The 27712-nt window shown below is 31.9% G+C and overlaps 1 protein-coding gene across 1 annotated transcript in view; it reads right to left on the bottom strand.

Moving 5' to 3' along the window:
- Positions 1-27712, bottom strand: part of slo (calcium-activated potassium channel slo) — a 179927-nt gene that overhangs the window by 94704 nt on the left and 57511 nt on the right. Inside the window, exons 4-8 of the mRNA XM_017611489.1 lie at positions 22579-22737; positions 21115-21226; positions 20560-20711; positions 17167-17334; positions 13021-13112 (exon numbers count right to left, since the gene is read on the bottom strand). Coding sequence (XP_017466978.1) covers positions 13021-13112; positions 17167-17334; positions 20560-20711; positions 21115-21226; positions 22579-22737 — 683 coding nt within the window. The remainder of the gene's footprint in view (positions 1-13020; positions 13113-17166; positions 17335-20559; positions 20712-21114; positions 21227-22578; positions 22738-27712) is intronic.

Raw genomic sequence — 27712 nt, 5'->3', positions numbered from 1 at the left:
CAATTATGCAACAATAACTGCATCAAAAGAAAATCCCTTATTTGTATGAAATGTCCCTTTTTTCCCTTTTAATAATTTTTGTTGCAAAATATCCCTCAAATAGGGAAATTACCCACAATCTGGCATCACTGATACTGTCATCGATGCAGATAATGTTAATCTTATTTACCGCTTGTTGGAGGAATTTATTATTAGCTTTCAATGTTAGAACCAACATCAGAGATGATAGTTAAGTCACAGATTGCTGCAAATATCGGAATATCGGAGTTTTTATAAAAGTTGAAGATTTAAAAAAAGACATTTCGTCAGCAGTTTTTATGGCTTTCAAACATTTACTTACATCAAGAAGCGAGTGGGGTGTAATTAGCGAGCGAAAATAAAATTGAGTTGAATACTTACATATGTATGTATGTATAAAAACACGTAAAATAATATAAATACAATGGATATTTATTTCTTTTAGTACACAATTAAGCATTGTAACAAAAACAGAGAAAAATATATGCAGTAATGTATGTAAATCTTATTTAAGTAGAAGGAAGAGCAAATCGCATTTGAGCAAAAAATCACAAAAAAAAAATAACTCACGGTGATCGCTACACGTGTTGTGGGGCAGAACGAATAACGGTTATGTGTTTTTTTTTTTTTTTAATTGTATTTCGTAGCAGTGGGACATTAAAAAGCGAATTCCAGCCTTAAGAACGTGCGCTGCAAAAAAGCGCGATTGCAAAATTTAAAAGAAAATAAAATTTAAAAATGTGAAAATAAAAATTAAATAAAAAGTAAAAGCGAAAATATGTTCATTTCATAATTGTCTAGGCAAACAATTTGGGGATGCTTTTTGGAATTGTAGAACTAAATTGAATTTTTTTTGTTTAATTTTTAGCTTTGCAAAATAGACAGTGGTCCACGATATAATAGAAGTGCACAATTTTGACCAATTTTGGCTATTTGTCTTTTGTTTATTTTTATGTTTATTATTTTTTCATAAAAGTTCAGCTGGCTACACAAAACAAACACCTTATAAATATATTCAGATTTCCAAATTTGTACGAAGAAAAGAAAATTGTCGAACAAGCTTTGAATTAGAGTTGGGCACGTAAGAAAAAATTATATGTGTTTCAAATTAACTGTAAGTAATAAGAAAATAATGAAAGATCTGGCATCTTCCGATTATTTTGTTTTGCTTTGCTTTTCGTTTTCGTCCCAATAAAAAAAAAAAAGAAATATTGCATATTTCACATATCGTTTTTTAAGGAGATTTTCTGAATTGCGGAGGTTGCATGGAGGTTTTATCGGGAGTTTCGGGAAAGGATTTTGGTCCCGTCCCGTCCGCATAATTTTAAAGGACCTTGCCGATACCGCCCATCCCGGCCATCTCGAAATCAGTACTGTGGGTCCCGCAGGTCCCGATAACCCGCGCCCATCTCTACTTTGAATGGAAAAAACGTGTAACACCATCAACCAAAAAAATTCTCAACAAGCAACCGGATTTTTAGCAAGTTGAAACTTCAAATGGGCTACAAAACTGCATACCACAAATATCTTCTAAAGATTCTGAATAAAAGTTTGAAGATTTGGTAAAAATTTGCAGATTTTTTATAATTTTTGTACAAAGTTGGAAATCTGAATTTATATGGAGTTTGTTGTAAAGCCAACTGGACTTTTATAAATAAAAGTAGTAAGCATTAAATAAACAAAAAGGACAAATAGCCACAACTGGTCAAAATATCGCACTCCTATTATTTTGTGGACTACTGTACCTACACACATATGTATATGCAAAATAAAGCAGATGAATATTCACAAAGCTGTAAACAAACAAAAACAAAACTTAGGTGTTGCAAAATTGAATGTAAAATTGTATGCAATTTTTCGGCTCATTTATGTTTGCATTAAAAAATATGTACACACATTCAAAACTCAAAACCAGCACTTTTTAATAATTTTTGTTTTACTTTTATGTTAATAAAAATTTTTTATATGAATTTTATCGATCAATCCTGGCTAAGCGCTAGCCTAACGAAATTATTACCGTTCTGATTCTACATACTCGCCAGTGGTATATAATATAGTATGTATGTGTATGTATGTAAGTATAGCTAAACACATAAGTAAAGTAGTAGAAACACATGCCACCAAGAAACCAATGCCTTACTGATATTTCTAATTACTTATTTTTCGTTTTTGGCTGCAACTGCTTTTTTTTCGAATTTCGCTAAACTTTTTGATTAAGTTAAGGACTTGAACATACATAGTACAAAAATTTCATTATTTAAAAAAAAAAAAACAAAAATGGCTACAACTCTGTTTCAAAAATGCGTTGGATATGGGTAAGCATTTTCAAGAAATAAAAAGTTAAAAAATTCATATTTGCGCAGAAGCGCCAAAAATGAAATTGGTAGAATTATTTGTTTATATTATTTTTAAATGCTTTTACGCTTGATATTGCTTTTGGAAAACAAAATTCGTTGACTTTGCTGCAGTATTAGGGTAGTACATACAAATCTCATTTGTAAGTCTCGTTCAGCGAAAGAGAAAGAAATCAAAAGTGTCGAAATAATTAGCAACAAAAGATGAAAAAAAAATGAAGAAAGTACATTAAGTTAAAATGAAAAGAAACATTAAAAAATAAGAAGAAGAATATAACGAAAAAAAAAAATCATTTAAAAAAATTCTAAACTCGTTAAGCTAATCGAGTTGAGTGTGTATTATTTTAGGGTTTTATTCGGCTTATGGCAACCAATTCAATTCGGGTGTGTAAAATGAATTTATCTCGTTGCATATTGAATGGATTTTTTGTTTTTTTTTTTGTTTACTTAATCACTTATTACGCTAAATAAGTAATGCTGTATTATTATTATTATTGTTGTTGTTGTATGAGTATTTTGTTTATAAAATAACTATATGGATGTTTTGGAATGAGTGTATTTTGGGTATTGAGCGTTACGCTAGGGCGGTACAACGCAGTGGTTGGTGTACCTTTTTCTAGGATCCTTGCTATATGTTCCACCATATTTGCTTCTTTGCGCTGCCAGTTCAGTGATTTCTGGTATCCAACTAGCGAACACAGCCTAAAGTTAACACACATATACATTTACATATATATATATATATATATAGGAATTTGTATATATTTATAAAATTATGTACAAATATTCACAGGGCAAGGGAATAAATTTACATTTCCTTAATGTTATTGTTTTTTTTTTCTTTTTATACAGACGCGCAGAATTGCAAAACAATTTTTTGCCTATTGATTTTTTTATTTTTTTATTTATTTTTTTTTACCAGCCGCTGCCTGTTCGTCCTAATGCCAGCTTCAAAATTAATATTTTCAATACTTAGCACGCTTAGCGGCGCTTGCACTTCACCAACGCTTATTGTTTTGCTCACTTTTTCTGCGGTTCTGCGGTACGTCAGCGTTGCTTTCTTTATAAATACTTTTATTATTTTTTCCCTTGTGGGCGCAGGAAACAGTTGTACGCAGTGGACAAAACTATACAAAATAAATCTATTCACTTAGGTATACTAACACACTCAAAGATTGCACACATTTCACACACATACAAACAAGAAATACTTTTATTTTGTTTTTTGTTCTGCGAAAAATTTGTTATAAAAAAGATTTAATTACTAATTACTTATTAGCGAAGGCAAAAAATTTTATACAAAAGTATTAGAGAAAAAATTTTTGATTTCGATTTTAGTTACTTTTTACGCTGCAATAATAACAGTATTAGTACATATTTACTCATGTTTTAAGTACTCGCTAAAGGCGCGCTAAATCGTAGGTGTCGTTAATGATTTTCTCCTTTAAAATTTAGTATATACACAAATGCTGCTTTACGAGTGTGGTAGTTATGGATGTTATTTACGGTGATGCGCCTATTTATTTCATATTTTGCTAGCTTAAAAAAAAATAGTTTACGAATAAAAGTACATATAAGTAAATATCGATCGAAAGACTAAAGAAACGAACTTCTTTACTTTCTCAACTATTGAATTACGATGAATAAATAATACCTACATACATACCTACTTAAATACGTGGTGATTTGTAGTTTTACTTTTCGAAAATCTAATAGTTTCTGAGGAGTGCGAAATTTTTAAGTTAATAAAAAAAATTATTTACAGTACGCTAGTGTGTACTTAAGAGGCATTTTGGAGCGAAAGAGAGAGCGAAGTGTAAGAGAGAATATTTGGTAAATAAAGTACAAAGTATTTATGAGTAAGTGCGCATGAAATGAATCGAATGTGGATTAACTGAAATTATTAGTATTTATGTAGGAGACAATTTTTTTTTATGGATCTGTATTAGTGAAAGTGCATAAAGCGGCTGATGAGATGGAAATTACCTACACTACAATTTGAAGACTACTAATTGTATATAAATAGATTGATTTATAGTGAAATTATACAATGTACATAATTTAACTGAATCTAATCCAAAACTTTGTGTGAATAAAAGTTAGTTTTAACCCTCAGCAACCGACTTGACTAAAACTGAAAAATGTGTCTTATGTGAAATATGTCAAGACACCTAAGAAGACCTAAGATCCAAATATGTACCTTATTAGTCATGTAATAATGAAGCCAATTTTAAATAAAAATTCAATCAATATTTCATAAAAATTCAATCAATAAATTAGTAATACAATATAATTTAAGGAAACAAAAAATTTTGAGTTTTGTATATATTCTTGTGGCTTGAACATTTTTCTTAATACTATTTTGTTAAAAAATTATACGATTCGTGATTTTTCGTGCTTCCTCAATGTTTTTTGTTTTTCACAATTTTCTCCGATTATTATTTTTTTGAACTTTTCGCTATTTTTAATCAGACTTTTCAGATTTTTTTTAGCCTCAGGACCAGCTTTAGTGTATTTTTTGTCTTAAAATGTCAAATGTATTTTTTTTTTTATTATTTTTTCCCTTTAAAAAATAAAATAAATTTATTCAGACTTTTCAGATTTTTTTAGCCTCAGAACCAGCTTTAGTGTATGTTTTGTCTTAAAATGTCAAATGTATTTTTTTTTCTTTTTTACCTTTAAAACATAAAAAAAGGTATATTTATTGATTCCTAACTAACTAACACAAAATATTAAAAATTCTTAGTTCACAAAATTTTTTAATCTGAAATAAATATTTACTCCTTATGAACACTCACAAAAATTTAGGAAAAAGTTATTTTCAACTTCGTCTCTAATGCCAAATTCGCACTGGGCATTAAAATGGCACAAATTATGAAAAGTGTTCTAACGGTAATACCGAGTTTTCACTAGGCATTAGATGTTGAAAGATTTTAATGGCGAATTTGGGCGTCATTACGTTAAAAATAAAACTCATTATGCCGAATTTTATTTAACGCCTACTGGAAATCTGACAAAATGCTATAAACATAGGTAATAATAATTTCAACATCGTGAGAATACAAAGTTTGTCAAAGTTTGGGGAATCTATTTTTTTCTGTTTTTTGGGGGGTTTTAATTTATTTTCTTATTTTTTAATTGCTGTAATAATTGGTATTTAAGTTTTATTAAAAAGAAAAATAGGGCTAAGGTTTTGCTAAAAAAAAACGCTTCTGAATTATTAAGAAAAACTTGGGTTGAAACACTATTTAATATTTATTATGTTGAGCATGGAGAAAGAATCAGTTACGAAGTACCTCTTCGGTAAAATTATTGAAAATTGTTGTGCATTGAGCCGTATCTCTCTAAGAAAATTCATATTTTACTCCAAAGTAGCAAACTAGCGAACTAAATTTAATATTAAAATTTTCACAAATTTTTCCTCAAAAAGCCTCGTGCATAAAAAGTGAGCTTCAGCTTAGAACAAGTTTTTGCAGCGTTGAAGCTCACGAATTTGTACCGAAAATGGAGTTCGAGTTTAAGCTCACTTTTTAAGTAAATATTAGGCCCAATGTCTTCCATCTATTGGTTAAAGGGCAAATAATTAAGAATTTTCTAAGCACTTTTTAAAGTGCTCGTGGAGTAAAAAATGGAATTGATTCATCTGACTATTAACAACAGCATCATAAAGATTTACGAAGTGTTAAAAGTAATATGAAGATTTTTTTTGTAAATTTGTCACTTGATAATTCTTAAAAGTTTTAAGTTTAAAATCCTAAAATCAACGGCCATTTTCACTTTATGCTGAACGGCTATAGTATTTCTGCTAAATGGAGCAGGAAAAGTATAAAAAGTAACCGCTTAAAATGTAAACCTCGAATGCGTGGCCATTACTTTTTTTTCACAGAGTATTATTGTATACATTTTGAGAACGGTGCTTTCATAAAATAACTACTTAGTAAATGAAATAAACTTTTGAAGCAGCATACCTATGTTGGTAGATATGTACTTAAAAAAAAAAAAAGAAATACTGAACATGTGCATAACGAACATTTTTGAAAATACTAAGCATATGTAGTTATAATAATTGCTTATCATAATATGTAGGGTGTACCAAAATCCGCCCAAGATGTCTCTTAGTTTTCAAAATAATGTAAATTTGATTTCAGATTAAGTTTATGTGACATTACCTACTAACTTTCATATTTTTTTTTCGATATTGACGGCTAAATCGTAATTTTTAAGAAACTTTTTACCGCTCTTTCGAAATTTTGAAATTTTTGTAAAGAAAATTACGGGAAAATTTCATGATTTTCGACCCGTACGAAAACAAGAATACGCTCCAATATACCCGTATATTTTGATTATGACGTTCTTCCGGCAAATGAAGGATACGTAAAAAATCTATTACAGCATTTTATTTTTTGCTACGACTTTTCACGTCATTTACCTCGATTTAGAATTCTGGTAGTTCTAATTCTGATTTGGCTGCATTATTGAATTAAGCCAGGTAAGTAATTAGAGAGAGAGATGAAACTTTGCATATCGATGATGCGGGTTGAATTTCTGCTGAAGTCTAGAGAAAGAAGTCTGATGAGGAGATAATGGGATCTTCGAAGTATCAGCTATAATTTTTTTTTGCGTTTAACATTTTTCTTGAAAAAAAAAAAAAAACAAATTGTAAAAAGCTCAATATTGCTGTTGAAAAGGGCTCACATATCGTGGGTGATACTGCAAAACGTTCTATGTCACTTATTACCTCTGGTGCTTGAACTGATCTTTTATCTGTATCTGATCGCTTCTAGCAATAGTTAATCTTCACCAGCCAAAGTTAGACAGTTTTGTCATTGGTTTTGTCGATTTGCAGATGCATTCCGGTGCAAGTAAGAGACCATATAATTGTCAAGGGTACTAATACACATAGACCGTTTTGCAATATCACCGACGATACGATTTTCGAAAAACAAATACATTCACAGTTTAGTGCGAATTTCCATCTGAAAGTGTTTGAAAATAAGGCTGGAAGAAAAGCCGTGGAGGTCATTTACCCGACGAGTTTTCTACTTAATTTAAATCTTGTGTAAATTTTGGGACACCCTTAATGACTATGTGTGTAAAAATAAAAAAAAATGGTTCGATGCTTAAATGGATGGCCATAATATTGGTTTTCTTTAAATTTTGTTTGATATAATAACGCACGTTACCGAGTGTTCGCTTTTATGTATACATATATACTTTTTTTTTTAATTTTCAAACGCTTATATTCCTGCTGTTCTGGTTTCTAAAAATTATGCATCGCGTAGTCGCGTAACTTTTGCATTGAAATACTAAAGTTAGACCATACTATGTAGCATATCCTAGGAATGTGCAATTAAATTGATTCCTAGAAAAAAAAAGGTTAAAAGTTTTTCGTCGAACTTTTTCCCATATTGTGTTGTTTAAAAATTCAAATAAAATTGATTGTATGTGTCTCATTTGGTCGACTGTAAATGACCGAGCGTACTTTCATTTAAAACGCAAAAATTACAAGGGAATTGGTATGCGAGAAAATATAAGACAAATTTTTGAAAACTAGCATCATTGGTCCTTTAGAAATAAATCAAAGGACAGAGAAATGGTTTCCCGGGTTGTTAAACGATCTAAAACGAATCTCAATCGAAAGAAGGTTTCCAGAAGGATTAAAGTGTTCGCCAAAAGGCAAATAAAGTTCTGTCCACACTGAAGAAAGTTTCAAGCATTTCTAAAAGGAAATTGACCTTTGAACCTTTTGTTCGTAGAACTAAAAAAATAGCCGTACTGAAGACCTACAAGAAGCAAAAAGTTCCAGATAAAAACGCTGTCCAGAACGTGGCCACAAAAGAACGAGTTTTATTTTTTGGAACACGAGACATATAAAAATTCAAAACAGAATAAGTAAAAAACAATTTCCAATGAAACCCTTAGTTGGAGAGCCGTCTTTACTTGTGACAAAAGAAGCAGAGCATTCCTGACCTCGAAGACAATCAACATTAATAACCATGTTGTGAAGAAATGCGCACAGCAGATGTGAGCGTGTCAGACACTATCGTAAAAACGGAAACTTCTCATAAAAAAGTTTACAAGTTTTTAAACTTTTATGTAAATTTGAAGTTTAAGAAAAGTATATGTATGTCTTTCACGCGCAAAATCTGTATGTATATCCTCTTTGAATCTGGATGTATATCCCATTAAAAAAAAAAATGGACTTCCGATCAGTTTCGACCGGAAGTGGGTAATACGACTAAAGGATAGAGCATCCCCGACTTGGTAGTTTGGAAATTTGCGTTTTCTGATAAAATCATTTTCCTCCATTTTAGAAGGGGTATATTTTCATTAATTTTTTCATTATCATCACCGACATAAGACACATCAACGTGAACGTAATTTAAGAATTTTTTTTACTATATAAATTTCCACAACGTTTTTGCTTAAATAGTACTAGTAAAAGTACACTCGGTAACAGTGCTATGGTGATAAGAGTTACACCTATGCATATATTTTTAACTAAATTAATTAAAGCAACAATTGAAAACATAAGACTACACATCGAAATTTAAATATTAAAACAATGCGGATGCTTTATAATACATATTTGTTTCTATTAATATCATTCGTCTGAAAAGAATTAATATAACGCTCTTAATGTATTCAAATTCGCTAACTGAAATCTATAATTTCTTGTAAGTAAGGGAGTTAAAAATATCGCAATAAATAAGCCTACAAATTACAAGTGATGATGCCAGGAAACGATTTTAGAACGTTCATAAATGTATATATCGATGGCTGAACGATGGTGGAACATTAACCTATCACGGCAGCCAGTTCGAAAACACCCTATTTAAGAAAACTTTTCAAGAAAGCACTACTTCAAAATTTGAATGAATTTTATTTCGAAAAGCACCGTATCTCAGAATGTATTGAAAATGTGCTGAGAAAGGGCGTTTTTGAATCGGCAGCTGGGATAGAGCGTTCTCGAAATGTTTTTTGAGATAGGCCGTTTTCCATCTGGCTGCCGAGATATGTAGGTCGATCTTCCACTCAGCAGTCGATATATGTATGTATCTACTTATGAAGGTTTAACTTATGTATGTAGTATATTTTCAGTTTTAGTTCAAGTTTAGTGAATATGGGTTTGGTTGGCGCGAAAAATACATGATACGAAATTTACATTAAAAGTCTTTAAGATATACTGCATTCTTGGAATACTCGAACTACATTGTATTCCAATATAAATGTTGGTGATAATGCAGTTATAAAAAAAAAATGTATAAACGCTTAATAGAAGAATGACTGAGGTATGCAAATTGAAACGACAAATAAACGACACGAAAATAATGATCCATTTTACGAAAATCCGGAAAATGTGTAATAAAATTGGGATAGGTTTACTTGAAATTTTCAATTCTATTATAATAAATATTATAACTCGTGGTATACCAGGTATTTTTGCGGTTAGCAGCAAACTTAGTAACTTTGTTTTATATTGACTATAAATTCTATATGCTTATGATTTTTAGTTGGTGCAATTGTATTAAAAATTATTTATGTAAGTATATTGTATTTTTTAGTAGATCATGAAAACGCCTAAAATAAAAGGGTAACAGACTAATGATTTCAAAACAAAAATGCGTTTGACCCTGATTTCTAGAAAAGTGTTACAAAAAAGCATTGCCTTTGTACATTACAGCAATCTTAAATATAAGCGAATAAATAATTAGCTCTGACTCGAAAAATGTTTCAGCAATATTTTTGTTTTTATACGGGAATAGCAAGAAAATTTTAGAAAAGTTTTTGTCACAAAAACGTGTTTGCCGCCACACACAGCTTTAAATGCGACAATTGTTTCAATGTTAAAAGGAAGAGTGTAAAAAAATATATTTTTTGTTGAGACCAGGAACCAGTTAAAATTAAATTTAAATTGCAAAAATAAAAAATACTAATTTTTTTAAATTAAAGTGTAATTTAGTAAGCGCGTGTCACATGCAACTACATAGACTCCTCTTTCAGTGTGTTTTAATGTATGTACGTACAGCCCTCGACAAAACGATAGCACCTCAACACTTATCTTTATCTAACAAATACCAGACTTTTTTTTTCAAAAATTATAAAAATTCCACAAATTTTTCATCCCAATTCCAAGCATTTTAATTTTAATTTCTAGAATAATTTTTGTTATGCAGTTTTAAAGCTTATTAAATTTTAGTAAAATAAAGTGCAAGTTTGAAGTTGCTAAAAAATTCGGGATGAAAAGTTTGTGCAATTTTTTAATAGATAAATTTTTGTTAGATAAGGCGCTGCACTTTAATAAAAAATTAAGGAAATTTAAAAAAAGCAAAAGAAAAATAGTCAAAATTGGTACAATTGTTGATGTGCTATTTTTGTCAAAAAAATTGTATCCATTGTCATAATTTTGAGAGGCGATAGAGCTATAAAAGTTTGTAAATTAACGACTGGGCATAAAAGAGCTGCAGTCAGTTATTAAAGATTTTTGCATGTTGGAATAAATGGTGGAGAATAATTTCGCGGCAACAACACGACTTGTAAAAACACTGGATAAGGGCCACTGGCTCACCTAAATAATTCATATCGATAATATTAACTTTCATAAATACAACAAATTCCTTTTTATTATTTTAAGTTCGAATTCCGCAGTAATCATGTTTTTAAAAGGTTACGTGTTGATACATAAAATATCGGGTATAGCTTGGAAACCATGCCACGTAAGTGTGTTAATTCACGTGATTTATTTTGCAATGTTTGCGGAAAATATACTCCAAAGAATAATAGAAAGCGTTTTCGGCATACATACTTCAAAAAGTGCTACCGAGATTTTTTCAAAATGGGAATTAAAAATATTGACAAATATTGGCGACTGCACTATTGTTGTATAACGCGCTATACAAATTTGCTTGATTGGTCTCATGGAAATACTTCTACGGTACAATTTTTCCAGCCAGTCGTTTGGCGAGAAACCACGAACCACGTTACCGATTATTATTTCTGTACAATACTCTGACGCTAGTTCTCTTCACAAGCCCATTCTCTTTTCTGAAAAAACCGTCAGCTAACAAAGGCAAGGAACCATCTTCATCTCCAACTTTGGAACCTTCTTATGGACTTCATTCGGACTTTTATCCCGACGAAAATGACAAAACGCCTTTACTACTTAATAAATCAGGAGCGCCTCACTGATCTTATACGAGATATAGCCATCACACTTGCGTCGATTGTTTTTCTAAGGATGACGGTTTAATTTACTTAGTAACATTGACAACCCTATTACTAAACTTTTTTCTTGGGTACACTAAGTTGCGCTGCTTTTTGTGTAAATGGGACAGTGGAGCACGTGCTCTGCACTTTATTTAAGCAAAAATTACCGGAAAGAATGTACCCAGGACAACAGAAAAAGTTAAATGTGAACCATTTGTGTATCCCAACTGCGGTTGACCAAAAACTTTATTAAATCCATGGACAAAAGTTCGTATATTTTCTTTACTTAAACGATATAGAAAAAGAAGCCTCGTTTTCATAAAAATCTACAGCCACTTTGCAGTTTTGACGAATTTTAGTTTATCATAAAGAGAAAGTCGATTGCACTCTGAAATATTCCGCAGTAATAGTTGGCCAAACGTTTCTAGCCTCACACTGCAAGCGTTTGCATTCACAAAGATGGTGTTCAACAACTATCTCCTTGCCGATCCATTCAGCATCCGCTATCTCATTCCCGGTCTCATGTTTGTGTAATTTACCAGCCATTGAAATTGAGGCCTCCACATTTTTGCAAATTAACTGAGGAAGAAGATAGCGCCTAAATTTCCGCATGACCGTATGAGAAAATGTCCCTCTGGGATCTCGCTTAAAATTGGGCTACTCAATGAAAATATCTGTACCTAGCAATACTTAAGTTAGAACAAATAATTCCCAACGAAATGTAAAATTATATGGTAATGCCATATTTTTGAGTTCAATTTAAATTTGATGTTTTGCAATTGATATAGCTTAAAAAAAATTTCTATTTCTCATAAAAATTTTATCCGGTATTGCAAATTTCGCCACTAGAACCATATGTTTCGATCATGCAAAATCGATTAATTTGTAAACGGTTTTTCGCATCGATCTTCTTTGTCGATTTGAATCAATCTAAAAATCGATTGTTTGGCTAGAGAGAACCCTGTACTAGTGAAAAACCTCTGCCCAAATAAGTGCATAAATACATACATATAAAGGCATATAAAGGCATATAGTTACAATCTTTTATAGCTCAGAACATTAAGTAAGGGAAGAAATTGCTCGTTAAGCTACAGATAAACCAAAAATAGTACTGTTACTTCTACTTATTCTAACTTTGTTTTAGTTTAAAAATGTCTATGTATTTATGTATGTAGATGTGTTAAAAAATATGATGGATTTTTATATTATGCAGAAAAGAGTAATGTCAGCGTTTTTTTTTCTCTTGAATTATTTTCATCTTTTATTTATTCTGATTTACTATGTAAATGTATATAAATATAAATATATATTTATGTAATATGTAGGAATGTAATATTTACTAGATGTATACTTTGGTTTTAGTACTACAAACACATATATATTTATGCAAATGGTTATTTTTTTTTTATTGTTTTTGTGATTGATTTTTAAAATAGACTACCTCTTTCCATGTTCTCTTTTCAGTTCGCCGCCGTATTTATTGCCACTACCGACGAGCTCTATTATTTCCGGTATACTGCTGGCAAACATTGCCTAGAATTTCATATGATTTATTTTATGTTTGTATTCGATAAAGAAAAAAAAGTATCTTTTAGTGCTTAAGTAGTTTTGTATAAAAATATGTGAGAAATACAGATATGTATCTCCACTAAGTTGAGTCCTAAAATCGCGGTAATAACTAGCGGCGCGAAAATGGTACTTTTACTATGCGAAGTAAAAAGCATTTTGAATATTTTGGTATTGATTACTGGAAATAGTTTGCATATATTAACCTATACACCTTTGAATACCTGTTTTTAATAAAAATCTATTAAGTATTTTTTACAGTAATTTTGTAATGATGCTGTAATACTTTGGCTCAGTTGCTCAAAAAGCAACAAGATTTCATGAATGCATAATTTTAGGCATAATATGCGATTTAGTCGATTAAGGTCAAAACGATGCCGAAGAGAAAAGTACTAATTTATTTAGTAGTTGCGTTCCGGCAGCAGTACGATTTGCAGGTTTCGCAGGATTTTACAGGATTTACGTGGAAAAGCTGTTTTCATAATTAACTTAACTACTTCCAAACTAGTCGGCAATGCATGTATAGACTAAATTATGTTGGCAAACATAACGAGTTGGCTCAGACCAGATATTCATCGGTCCGCAACCTACCTTCGCCCATCGAAGCCACTATCAGAAAGTGGATGAATACTTCGCTCAGCAATGATTGGAAGGCATCGAAGGGCTGGAGGTGGGCAAATCTTATGTTGCCTTCAATTTTAGAAGGTCTTTTACTCTCACCGAGAAGACGAGACTGCAGAAAACTTGTTAGACTGCTGACTGGTCACTGCACGTGACGCTTACCCCTGACTGTGATAAGCGTACATGACAAGTCCATTTTCCCATCCTGCCTTGAAGAGGGCGAGACGGTGGAACAATGCTAAGTTTAATGGCTGACTGAAGTCAGCAACGCCAATTCACCATCGTATCGCCATAACTATAAACGAGGTACTCAAAAAAATAAAAAATTCTCCAAGTTCACTTAAATCATAGTTCAATGTAAAGGAAATTGTTGCGGCGGATAAGACCATTTTAATTTGATTACGATCACGGCGAACTTTTAAAGTTCTATAACTTAAAGGATTAGACCTGGCATGTACGTAACCTTAATGGGAAAGGTGACCTGCCCGACTAGTTGATGTCCTCGTGAAGACAAAGGCTAACATCACCGCCAAGGCAAACCCTGCAAAAATCGTTGGACCATGTACTCTATTTGTGGTAAATTGGAGTACTTACAAAAGTGTTCCTCTGTCATGCTGTAGCGGACCAACTCGTGTCTCTGCGCCAGCTTATTGTTTGTTATCCGATCACTGCTCGTGTTTTAACGAAACGTGATTGAAGTTGAGCATTTGAAAGCACATTTGCATGTCTGGCTGTAGCTGAACGTGTAGAGATGCTCGCTGTTAGTTCTTAGCTCCCAGCATGTTCGGGTTCGAATACCGTCAGAGGCAACATGTAATTTTTAATTTTTGTCTTGGTTTTTATTAATTTCGAAAAAGCATTTGAGAAGTGAAGAACAAAAGCGTGTACAAACGAAAAAATATAACAACAATGCCCATTGTTAATATGTTGGAGTAGTTTTGTGCTACTCTGATGTAATGCAGGGATGGAGTATATGGTCCTGCCCTAGGACATCGCAATGTTAATTGGACCATATTTTTTATATGAATTGTGGTTAATTTTGGAGTACTCTTTGGTCCTTAGGGAGTACTCTTTACACGCATGCATGGAGTAGTCGCGATTTTTGCAGGGAAGCGCCGAGTAAGAGAGCGCAAATTTGTTGTCGGATTTGTGGTGGGAGAGAGACTTCGTCGCCGAGTGCTATTGTTCGTTTGCACCCACGCACCGACGGAAGAGAAGGATTGAGCTCGCCAAGGAGTTGGGTGCCAAAAAGTTCCACGATCGCTTTTCTAGAACCGGAAACTGTTTGTATTTTCCGCCAGTTTTCTTTGAAATATTAAACCTTTCAATTGGTAAACTCAGAATGCAGTAAATACTGAAGCCGCTATGGAGAGTAAATGAGGCCAGGCTCTTTGGACATAATTTAGATGGAAAGAATAACGTTTAAATATATTGACAACAGGTTATACACTGATTATAATATGTAGTAATTATTTAACCGATTATCAGCTACCTCGTATGCGACATATTGGTTTGGGCACAGTGGCAAATTGTAGGTTTTGTCTTGGGGACTTTGAAAACTATAAAAAATATTTCCGGTGCAGGGGATACATACATATTTCGAACCTAGGACTAGGAATTATATCGATAAAAATAACATGTGTTTAATTTCGAATTTTTGAACATTTCGCTTGATACTTTTTGAGCAAACGAGCTTGCGAGTACGACCACTTAAATACGTTTTCTTGTGGGCTGCTTAAAAAAAATTAAAAAAAAAAAACTTATTGTATTGAAAATGTGCATGAACGAAATTTGCTAAATAGGAATATTTTTAATTTGTGTTACTTAAGTAGAAAGCAAACTGAATTGCATGCTTTTGAACAACGAATATATTAAAGAAGTATTAATCACTACCAAAGCAAAATTTAATGAAACTAAATAAAAAAAAGAAGTATTTCAAAATAATGTGAAATCTAAAAATTTTGGATATTTGTGTAATTTCGACGTCATATGTCGAAGCGTGGAATAGAAGAGCAGCGAAGCATGGATTAAAATTAAACCTGTGCATAAATTTGGTTAAATTACATTGGATTTTGTGTTGGAGTTGCTGGATTTTCACTGGGTATTAAATGAGAAGAATTGTAATGACAATTTTAAGTTTATTTCCACATGAGAGTATTTTAATGATACAAATTTGTTGATTTGACACTTCAACGCCCAGTGGGAATACAGCACAAGATTTTAAATATGTTTCACAGTTAAATTTTACATCTTCTCTATTAAATATTTTTTGTGCTGTTTCTAATTTAGAATTTCCAAAACAGTATTTCACTAAAAATTCGCGCCAAAAGTCTCGGGGGCAAAGTCAGATAAGTAACAATAACACAACTGGTGTACTTATTTTGAGGGGTCTCGCATTGAAAATACTATAAAAGCTTAAAGGGAGGGGAATATGTTTTGGTAATCGGTGATCGCTATTGAATGTGTGGATGTATACATATTTATAAGCTAAACTGTTAATATGCCATAACAAGAAAACGATCATAAAAAATATCATAACTGTTGGCACTAATAAATTTTTACATACAAACAAATTTTTTTATTTTTTCATTATTTTGATGGTTAAGCATTTGTAAGCTAATTATTAAAGAAAAATAATTTATTAGTTTAATCAAAATTTGTATCTAGAACAATTTAAAAAATTCCATTCCATTCACACCACTACGATTGTTTTAATTTTGTAGGATTCTGTCTTCTCATATAAATATATATATATTTTTTTTGTTTTTAAGATTATATAGTACTAGGCCAATTGTCTCCAAGGGATACAGTAATTTAGAAGTTTTCAATGGGATATGGGTAAACCATTCAACATTCTGCTGCTGCCATGCTAACCAAAAAATATTGTGTCAATAACAAGAGAGCCCACTGCTACCAAGCGCATTTTATATTGGGTATACCTAAAGAAAAGCTTTACGTTTAAGGTCTCACTTGAATTTTAAGCCACTATATGCACTATAAATATAATGAGTACTGTTACTGCGGCAACGCTTCAATTGTGGAAGAAAGCAGAGGTGGGGGCGAAGTTCTTACATTATTATTGATTTATGGTGAATTTGTGATGTTTTTGTTTTGCTAAATTGTTACCTCGTTTCAATATTTAAATAATACGCGTGTATATTTTTGAATTTTTCCTTTCAACTCACAACGCTCTCTGGTAGCCTGATATTTCAAAAAAAAAGCGTTCTCAATTGATTCACAACTTGTTTTATTTAAAAATTTTCGGTTTTAATTTTATTTAGTTCTTCGTTTTTTTGCTTCACCTTCAAATTTTTTGATTTATTTTTTTTTTTCAAATTGTCAAATGTTTTTTAAAGCAGTGTATGTACGTATATGTGTGTTTAAGTAAATTGTAACTTACCAAGCCGACGAGTAGAAAGAACACAAGGAATGTTCTTCCCAATACAGTCTCACAATAAACGTCACCATATCCTACCGTTGACATGGTCACAATTAGGAAATAGACACAGGTCCAATAGGATAATCGATGAGCATTATTAAAATCCAGCGGATCGCCAGAGTTCTCCAGCTAAATTTTAAATAAATGCAGCAATACAAGAAAAAAAAAACGTAACATAACATAGACACATTGTAAACGCAAATACAATTATGGCCCTCATTACAGATTGTAACAGTGCTCGTTTTGGTGCTGCCTTGAAGAGGAATGAAATGTCACACAGCTTTTAAGAGCGAGAGCAACTTACAGCGATATTGACATGGTTCAGAGGAAGTCTCTACTGTCTCTTATGCGGGCGACTTCTCGACAATGGCATCCGGGAATGGACTTGATGACTCGTACTTGAAACCACTCCGAACCTTCTCAATTCTTCGCTGCAAGCAGCCTAACCTAGCCCCCCCCCGCCCCCCCCTTTCCCCCTACGAAATCATCGGCAAACCCTTTTACCACCTGTACGAAGAAGGCCAGACTACAGCTTGGCATTCACGGCGACGGCGAACCAATTCCGTTTGTGAATAACCCAAAAATACTTGGAGTTACTACGTTCGATAGTACGACCAGTCTTAAATACTCCTTATCAAGCTGCACAACACAATACTTTCTAAGCAGTTACTAGTAGAAGCCAATTTCATGTCGGTTAATAATCTAAAGGTTGTTTTGCATTTGAAGGGACTATTGTCAATTCTGGCAACTATATTGAAAGTGTACTTAATTGAAAGATGCGCTATTTCCTCGTTTTGTCTTTTAGCAATAAGTTTTATAAAAATAAAATTTAATTAAAAAAAGGAAATATGTATTAAAAAAATAAAAGGAAATGTATTAAAAAGGAGATAACTTAACAAAATAAGTTTCTAAGCAATATATGGGATTAAAGAAATGTTTAGTTTTTAAACAAGATCCAAATTAAAAGCAAATTAAAGTAAAATAAATAAAATAAGTCTCTAAAAATTATATGAAATTAGAAAACAAAAATCTTTTTCAAACAATATAATCTTAAAAATAAATTTAAAAAAATATATATATAAAAAAAGAAAATGAAATAAGTTTCTACTAATTAAAAGAAATTAATCTTTTTTAACAATAAAGTCTAAAATATAAAATTAAATTAAATTAAAAAAATACTTAATAAAAAAGTAAAAAAACTTAGGTTCTTAAAAATTTAATTAAATTAAAAAAAAAGTATTTTTTAAACGAAATCTAAAAAGTGAAGGAGAATTTAATTAAAAAAAGGAAAAATTAAAAAGAAATTTAATAAACAAAAAAAAAATAATAATTAAAAAAAATCGTTGTTTCTAAAAACTAACTGAAGTTAAAAAAGTTTCCTTCTATTAAACAATTAAATCTAAATAAATCAAGTAAAAAATCTTTGTTTCTAAAAGCTAAATGAAATTCCTAAAGGCCCGTTATTCTTAAAACAATAAAATCTAAAAATTTTATTTGAAGAAATGAAAATGAAATAAGTTTAATTTCATGAAACTAAATTTGAAAAATTTTCTTTTTAAGACAATGAAGTCTAAAAATTAAAAGTAAAGTAAATTAAAAAATAAACCAATAAAAAAATAAAAAAAAATAAAGCAAGTTAAAAAAAAAAATTTTAAACAAAATCTAATAATTAAAACACGAAAAAATTAAAACATTTCGCTAGCTGAGAACTCGAACCCGAATCACTCGAATATAACAGTGGTGCCTTGTCACTCGGCAATTACGACTGCTGGAGCAGCTTCTCTCAAAAGAGCTTTCCACCATGAAAATTGGCAAGGGAGCTTCTGTTTTAAAAACTTTCGTGTCAAAATAAACAAAGTCTTTTTAAGGATTTATCTTGCCTACTGTCTTTCAATTGTCTTACAAAAGACTTCCCGGAATTGCCCAGAAAATTGCAGAAGATTTTCATTGGGAAATGTGTGGGAGGTGTGATCCCAGCAGTAGCTGCAGAAAACGTTCGTTCAAAGCAAATGGTAAAACTTTAAATTTTAACTCTTATCACAATATTATTTTAATTTTTTTGGTAGCACACATGAGTAGTCCACTTGCAAAGTGCGCTATGTAAGTAGCTATCATACTTATTTATAAACATTCAAAAGTCTCTATCTTCTGACGAGCTTAGCAAACTGTTTTAGGTCGTATAGACTGTTAATGTTATGTTGTGTTATGTTATGTTATGTTATAATATTATTAGGCTCTTGGTTATTCAAATTTTCAGGTAATAAAGATATTCAATTTGGATGTTAGTTGTTGTTGCAGTGTTATTATATAATCACATGACGCTTTTTGTAAGTAGACTACTCACATATGGAGTGCTAAAATATTAAAGATAAAGATAAAATTAAAAATTAACCAAGACCAGGGTACGTACCTATCACAATAATCGTTTTTTGTTCTTCAAAAGATGTGGCCATTTTACATACCCTTTGTGACAAACCAAATCTGAGCTTAGTTACAATCCGCAATGAGGGCAATTGTTAGTGATTCAAAATAATTTTGAAAATATTATTAAATACATTTTGTTTGATTGCATCTATAAGGACTAAATACAAATGCTAAATTGGTATTTCATTTAACTAACCATTAATTAAAATCGAATACTTTACTAATTGATTTTGCATATACATATGTATGTATTTCTGATTAAAATTGCATGTATTTGCGTGTCACGACGACTATGAGTGGCTAAGTGATTTATCTACATTTACGACCATGTATGTATGTATGTACATTGTATGTGGGTACTTATATACACACATACATACATGTTCCAAGATGTGCAATTGTGCAACTGTAGTAGTGGCAGCCACGCGCACTTTGAAACTTGCCACATTTGCTTGCAGCAAACTTAAATCGTACGGCCCACCACTACAGCTTTGGCGAATTATTCTATTGGACTATTTATTATAAATTTTTTCTTTTATTGTCTTCATTTCAATGACCGCCAAGACAATGAACAGTGCTTTTAACAGTGCGGCTGACAGTCTGGCCCGGAAGGATCGACCACCGCCGCACAAATACAACAAATATTCCCTGGCAACAATTGGCAGCTGCTCAAAGCGATTGACGGTCATTTATTCATACATTTGTTACAAAAAGTACTAATAATAATAAAAATTAAAAGTAGACATAATAATAATAATAATGAAGATGAAAATATTCACAAAAATGTAGGTGCACGAAGAATGGTAAACCATTGTTGGACCAGCGTAAAAATGTTACTATCAAACAGAAAAAATTTTGACTTATACATAGACATACATAAATACGACAATAATAAAGAGCAATATTATTTATTCCTCAATCCATACATACCAGATGAATTATGCCCGCCGCTGTTAACCATACAGATATAAAAATTGATACTAGTTGAGCCAAGCGTATCGAGCTCGATGTTTTTAGAACGTTTAAATATTGTAAAATATCCGGTACAGTCATGAGACGTAACGCGCGAAGAAATCGAAGACCTGTGACGAGGTGCGTGTGAAGAAGCATTGCAACAACCCATTTATGAAGCGCCAATTGAAGTTGTTTTTTGTTTTTTTTACAAATACATTTTTTTTTGGAGTAAAATCCATTGCATGCAGCCATTTCGATCAGCCAACACGTACATGCGTGCGCGTGTGTATGTCAGTGTTGATGGGTGGGTGTTGATATTTGTTTAATTAATTTTTGTTTTTGTTTTGAAGTGAAGTATTTTACAGATGTTGTGCGCAGTCGTGTGCGTGTTGTGTTGCATAAACATGAAGTAGAAAAGGAAAAACGTTAAATACTTACATACATACAATACATATTGCTTTTGATTTATAATTTAGAATTTATTAGTATATTTTATGTTAAGCCAATATTTTTTGCGCAAATCTTGCTTACCGATCCATGTCCGATCTAAATATATTGATACAAAGGACGGGGGTATTGTAAAATAATCTACAAAACTGTACATTTCTAACATAAACCAAAGTTTATCGGACGCCGCTATGAACTGGAAAAGTAAAGAAAAGAGAGAGATACATAAGAAATCGATACGACATAGTATACAGTATGTCAAATGATAAAAAGCTAGGGATTTGATTGCAGATATTTACAAAAGTTAATTGTTAAAGCTGTGTTTATGATGATTTTTTTGAGTGGCTAATGAACTCTCTTTTAATTGGTTTATTTGGCCACAAACCACCCGATCACAATAACCATCTCTTCAAATACCCGCTCAAATCGGCTCATCTAACATCCATCTACTTACGGTCCTGATACTTCGGATTTGGCATTTTCCCGACCGTTCCGTTGGATTGAGAACGACCATCGTTCGATTTTCCTTTTATTTTTGAAGTAATTTCTTGCAGTGGAAAATTTTCGGGTATTCAGATATCGACACCTGGGCGGAAGATGGTCTAACCTCGGCAACCAGTTCGAAAACGCCTTACCCAAGAAAACTTTTCAAGAACGCCCTACTTCAGAATTTGATTGAAGAATGCCTTATTTCAAAATTTCATTGAAAACCACCCTATTTCAGAATTTGGTGCTCTTGAAAAGTTTTATCAGATAGGGTGTTTTCGAAATGGGCTGCCAGGATAGGTCGATCATTCACTCAGGTACCGATAGAAAGTTAATAAAAATGTCCTAGTTTCTCTTAAAAAAAAAAAAATAAATATTTGGAACATTTATACTCTGGTATATAAATTACCTAGCTGGGAAAAAATCCAGTTTACTCGATTTCAAAAACCCACCGTAAATTTTAAATAAAAACCTGTTGAAATCGGTAAAAAAAAAGTCAGTCACCCTACCATTAGTAATAGCGTCGTATCTCACCGCTTGAACAGTTGGGCGATTCCACCAACAAAAAGCTGGTTTCTTGTTACCTTGTTGCAGAGACTTTTGCATTTTGTTTCAGCTAGAACTTAATCTGTCTAAATATTTTGTACCAGTTTAAACACAACAGCTCAACAATTAACTTATTATTTTCATATAGAGGGCTTATATTCAATACCCTCTGTCTGCACTTTCCAAAAAAATGAGATTCTGATAAAAAAATTGACCTAAAACTTAACTGTCATCGGTGATATTAAATGCTGAACTTGTAAAGCGCCTGACAGGCGAATTTACCAATAAATTGCAAAGTCAGAATTAACATCAGTGATGAGAGGTAAGTCCCAAATGGGTTTTAACATCGCACTAAGTAATTTTTGTGAAAATTGCAGATTGAGGGTATTGAATATATGCCCTCGATATTTTTATGTACTATAAATCAAGTATTTAAGAGAAGTCTATGCAATAAAGTTGGGATTCAGGCAAACGAAAATCACTCATACATAAATAAAAACCGAAAAATCAACTTACTCGTATAAAAAAGTAAACCATAAAAAATATATTGAATGCGAGATCGATTTGTTGAGTAATGTTATTACTCCATTTTTGACATCTTTCGACTTCTTCGCTAGATGCATCCACGAAGTAAATAATGAGTGATGCAATGCTGAGTATAAATACAAGCACGACCTGTAAATAAAGAAAGCAAAAAAAAAAACTTTGTTAATAATATGCATATTTTCCAAAAATAGTTTAATTAAGAAATAGAACACCTCACCAACCCATTAGAAACAAGGCAAGAAATCACTCTTAAATTATGTATTAATGTCAAGGACATTAATTCCATTGACATTATTGCACGTCACCAAGAGTAAAATATATGCACATACAGTCAGGCAATAATAAAGTTTAGGTACAGCGAATTTTTTACAATACGGGCAACTATTTTTTAAATATTTTATTTTTCGCTAATTTTTTATAAAAATATGGTTATTTCTACAACAAAAGCTTCATAAACCAAAGTTTCAAACCTTGTGCAAAATTAAAGAAAATTCTTCAAAATTTCATTCACATATTGCACTTTTTATTTACGCTCTCTAGAAAAAAGTTGGGTACGCAGTTTTTTAGTCCATTCAATTTTAGTATAATAAAAAGCAAGTATAAGGAAGCTAGGATTTTTGGAAAATTTTTTTGTTGAAGGTGTCGCACATTTTTTCCATATAAAAAAATTATCAAACATTATTTTATTTGGAGAAAATGAGCGACACCTTCAACAAAAAAAGTGCTAAAAATCAATGGTAAGTCCTAGCTATCTAAATTTTACTTTTTTTTAGCTAAAAGTTACATCATCTGATACCCATTTTTCTTACTATAATTTTAATCTAAAACGATTATTTCAATCCTAATTCAAACTAGATATCTCGAATCTGGGATTAAAGTAATCGTAATCCTAGACGCACTTAATTATGATTGTGACTAATAATTACCATAATAATAATAACAACAACCACATCTCGAAAATCCCGGGATCGAAAAAAGCGGAAGAATCAACATCCCCTTTTTCTATTTAGATTAGATACAAATAAGAAACGTTTGTGTAATTGATGACCTAACTAATTTACATAATATTACACTTAAGTCATCCATGTAAGTGCACTTTTGTACACCTGAATGTGGTGCTTGCATACTAGCTACACGCTGCCATATGTATTACGAAAATCACCTATGTATGTATACATATGATGATAAAGGCAAGGGAATGCGCAAGTGACATCATAAATTTAAAAATGTGTCAATATTTTCATTTATGCCATACTCATAGGTATCGTCGCCACATATTTAACAGCACAGATTTGGAACACCTACATACCTCAGCGACACTACTGTAGCGCACTTCTTGTATATTTATACATACATATGTATGTATGTAAACCTGTGTAGATATATGTAAGTACATATAAATATGTACATACATAGGCAAGCGATAGGAATGGCCGCTACAACGAGCTTGTGACGCTTCATCGCAGTTGATGCTAGATTACAAAATTGCCACTTTTCCGTGCGCATCGATTATACGTAAAGGAAAGGTGGAAAAGTCGAGCCAGAGTACTACTTTTACTATCCACAGCAGTAGGAAGGACAACCATATGCCGCAAGTAAGTCTGTCACCACGTTTTTTCGCTTTGTCACAATACCCAGCTGACGATACGACTACCAGGCAAACAGCGCACAGTGTGAGATTTTGCCAATCTAGGAGGTCAAAATTCAATTTTAGCTAAAGAGTTAGAGAATCAACTTCAAATTTGGCAGGATTTTTAAAAAGAACATAAGCTTCAATATGGTTATGATTAACTGGTTCCAACTATTGTCAAAAGGGGCTAGTTCCGAACTATCCCTAAAGAGACCAGTTGAAGACAATTTTTTACGGAGTAAAACCAAAAAATTTGTATTACATATGTTGAGCAAATTTGGAGAAAATTTTATGACGATTTGAAAATAAAAATAAAAAATAAAAGTTTTTATACTAAAATGGCCGAACTATCCCTAAAAAGACTGGCTGGAGTATATTTTTTCCGGAGTAAAACCGAAAAATTTGTATGACATATGTTGGGCAAATTTTAAGTAAATTTCATGACCAAAAAATTAAATTAAAAAAAAAAAATTAAAAAATAAATAGGTCAATAAGGCCTTTTTTATACCGAAATGGACGCCAAAGAAAAAGAAGGGTCAAAAATTCTTGAAATTTTGACTTTATAATACCCAGTTTTCCCTAAAGCCTAAAAACCACCCTAAAATATTTTTTTCTATAAATCTAACACAATTAACTAAAAAAGCTCTATAGGGAGTTTTTCATTAGGGCTTTTCGTTTAGGCGTGAGAATTTTTTTACTGGAACTACTGCCGATCACTTTCGTAACCCTATAACTCCCCAGGGTTGCATTTTAGATCCACCTCCCATAAAATTTTCTGTTCGGCTAGACTTCCCCTATTACCTAAAAGAAAACTACTTATCACTGGGACACCCTCACTCAAGCAAATTTCTTAAAGCTCCTCGTGCAATATACCATTTAAGTTGAAAAAAGATGCCTTTGGGGAAAAATGGGCAAAATTGTATTTTTTAATTCTGTTCTATGAGTATGTACGCTCATTCTGTATGCTTTGTCATACACTGAGCCAAAAGCACAATGGTTTTTACAACCAAGTTTCATGGTCAATAAGCCGATTGTAAGAAATATGATTCAAGTTGAACATTTGAGAACAAATTCGTATGTATGGTAGTGGCCGAACGTGCAGAGGTGCTTGCGGTTATTTGTTGGCTTCCTTTGGCTGTTTTTGGTTTTTCTTAATTACGAGAAAGCCTCTGTGAAGTGCAGAAGCAAATCAAATGACATAGAAAATTTATTCAAGTTGAAAATTTGCAGACACATCAATAAAGCAGCTTTGGCTGAGTGTGCAGAGATGCTTGCTGAAGAATCGCTTCTTTCCGTCAGAGACAACGTGCTAAAGTGAGAATAAAAAATTGTGTTTTATATCTCCGAACTACGATAAAGCATCTGTGAAGTGCAGGACCGAAAACGTATTCAAACGAAATACCTATAACCAAAAGTTTGGTTAATGTAAACAAAAATGTGGTTAATATTACGAAATCATTGCTGAAAACATCATCCAAGGCATTTTTAATATTAAGCAAAAATCACATTGATTCCTTTTCAAGTTTGAATCAGTTTTTGGTTGATTTTTCGCTCAGTGTAGCCGAACTACGGTATAGTCTATGAAAGATTTAAGATTTTTCAAATTTGTCTTGCCTTTAAGCTGATTATAAAATAATTAGATTAAAATTCTTAGGTGAAAATATAAGGGTCGTGTATAGCAAAAAATTTTAATGAAAGTATTGACCTTTAATACAAAAAAACTTTTTCGCAAAAAAACGCTCACAACCTGTTCAATAGCAAGCGTTTGATAGCTGTTATCATACCAATGACATTTCTTTTATTCTCAGTTTTCGTAACAATTGGGGTCTTTTTTAACAAATTAACAAAATATGATCGATTTTCAAGCACATTTTTTTTTTAATTTTGGCATCCTAGATTGACTAAATCTCACACTGTGCGGCGGTTCAGCGATGAAATCTGTACCAATTTGCCCAGTTTGTCGGATGTCACATAACCAGCGAGCGTGGGAAATTCACTATTAATTGTGTAGGCATGCACATGAAAATTCCATCGGCATATATGCATATACATACATATGTATGTAACTATATGCTGTACGTGAGCTTGCATGAGATTGTATACATATGTATTTCTACATATATACATAAGCACAAATATAAATATGCATATAGGCATATCAGTGTTACCGTTTTGGTCTTTTTCGACCAAATTCGGTGGCTTCTTTTTAATTTGGTAGGTTGGTCGGCAATATAAAATTTTGGTCGGATAGTTGAATTAAGCTTTTAAATTCTTAAATACAGAAATATTTATTTCAAACATCATTTTGCATATAAACATTTGCCAATCCTGCCTTAAAAAATAAAAACATGTAAGAGCACGCTGAAAATTTTACTTTAACAGATAACTGCATTTGAAAAAATTTATACAGTTACAGAATACATAGATAGAGGAGATACATACATATATGAAAAACCATATCTAAACAATTAGAGGTATGGAAAATATACCTTATATAGCACCAATCTAAGTGATTTTGACTGCTGTGTGATCGGTATGTAAACCGGAAACACAATTTAATGGGTTTGGTCTCCTACATAAAGGAGACATAACTGTAATAACTGGTATCTGAACAATCAGAGGTATGAGAGCTAAAGCTTATACAGCATAGATTTTGACGATTTTCTCAGTAGACTTGATCTCATCTCTGAGCCTAAGACTGTATCTGCATTTATGTATATACATATATGTATGTATTTAAATGTTTTGTATTCGCAACATTTGCGGCTCTATTCTGTATCAGTGACAAATTCTTGTCACAGTTTTTATTACAGAAAAATATATAAAAATGTTTAAATTTGTCAGTAAAAAAATTTTTCTCACCGTTACAGAATTGGGTCATTAATCTTAAATAAATGAATTGTATGCTTTTAGAATGCTTTTTTGTAATTGAAATTTATTTGGTAGGTTGTAAACAATTTTGGCCAGATTTGGGAAGAGAATTGGTAGGGGGAAAAAAGTGTTAGTGGCAACGCTGAGGCATATGCATGTAAGTATCAGTGTTGCCAGAACTTTTTGGACGAACCGGCTAAATTGGCAAATAAAACCGGCTAAAAACGGCTAAAATGTTTCAACTAAATTTCACATGTTTTATTTAAATAAATCACGAGTAAAAATACTATTTCTTGGAGAGAAGTTAGAAATTCGAGCCGGACAAAATTTTGCCAGCAAGAATTTGCAATTAGGAAAAACATATGATTGTGGCACATGGTTGAATTTTTTTTCGACGATAATTTGAATAAACCAGGTCGTTCAATTTAAAAATTTACAAATTTGAGCGATTTTAAAATGAAAAAGTAGGTTAATACTTGTTTACTTAATTCATTTAGTTAATTCCAATGATTTGAAAGGTACTCGGCAAAAAAAAACTGTATTCTTAATCGGAATGCAATCTCAACCAGAGTCGATATAGTAAACCCGACAAAGAAATTGAAA

This window comes from Rhagoletis zephyria, unplaced genomic scaffold (genome assembly GCF_001687245.7).
Source record: "Rhagoletis zephyria isolate East Lansing unplaced genomic scaffold, Rhagoletis_zephyria_1.1 Rzeph_scaffold_00411, whole genome shotgun sequence".
In the NCBI taxonomy this organism is placed as follows: Eukaryota; Metazoa; Arthropoda; class Insecta; order Diptera; family Tephritidae; genus Rhagoletis; species Rhagoletis zephyria.
This window is presented reverse-complemented; position numbering and strand designations above follow the sequence as displayed.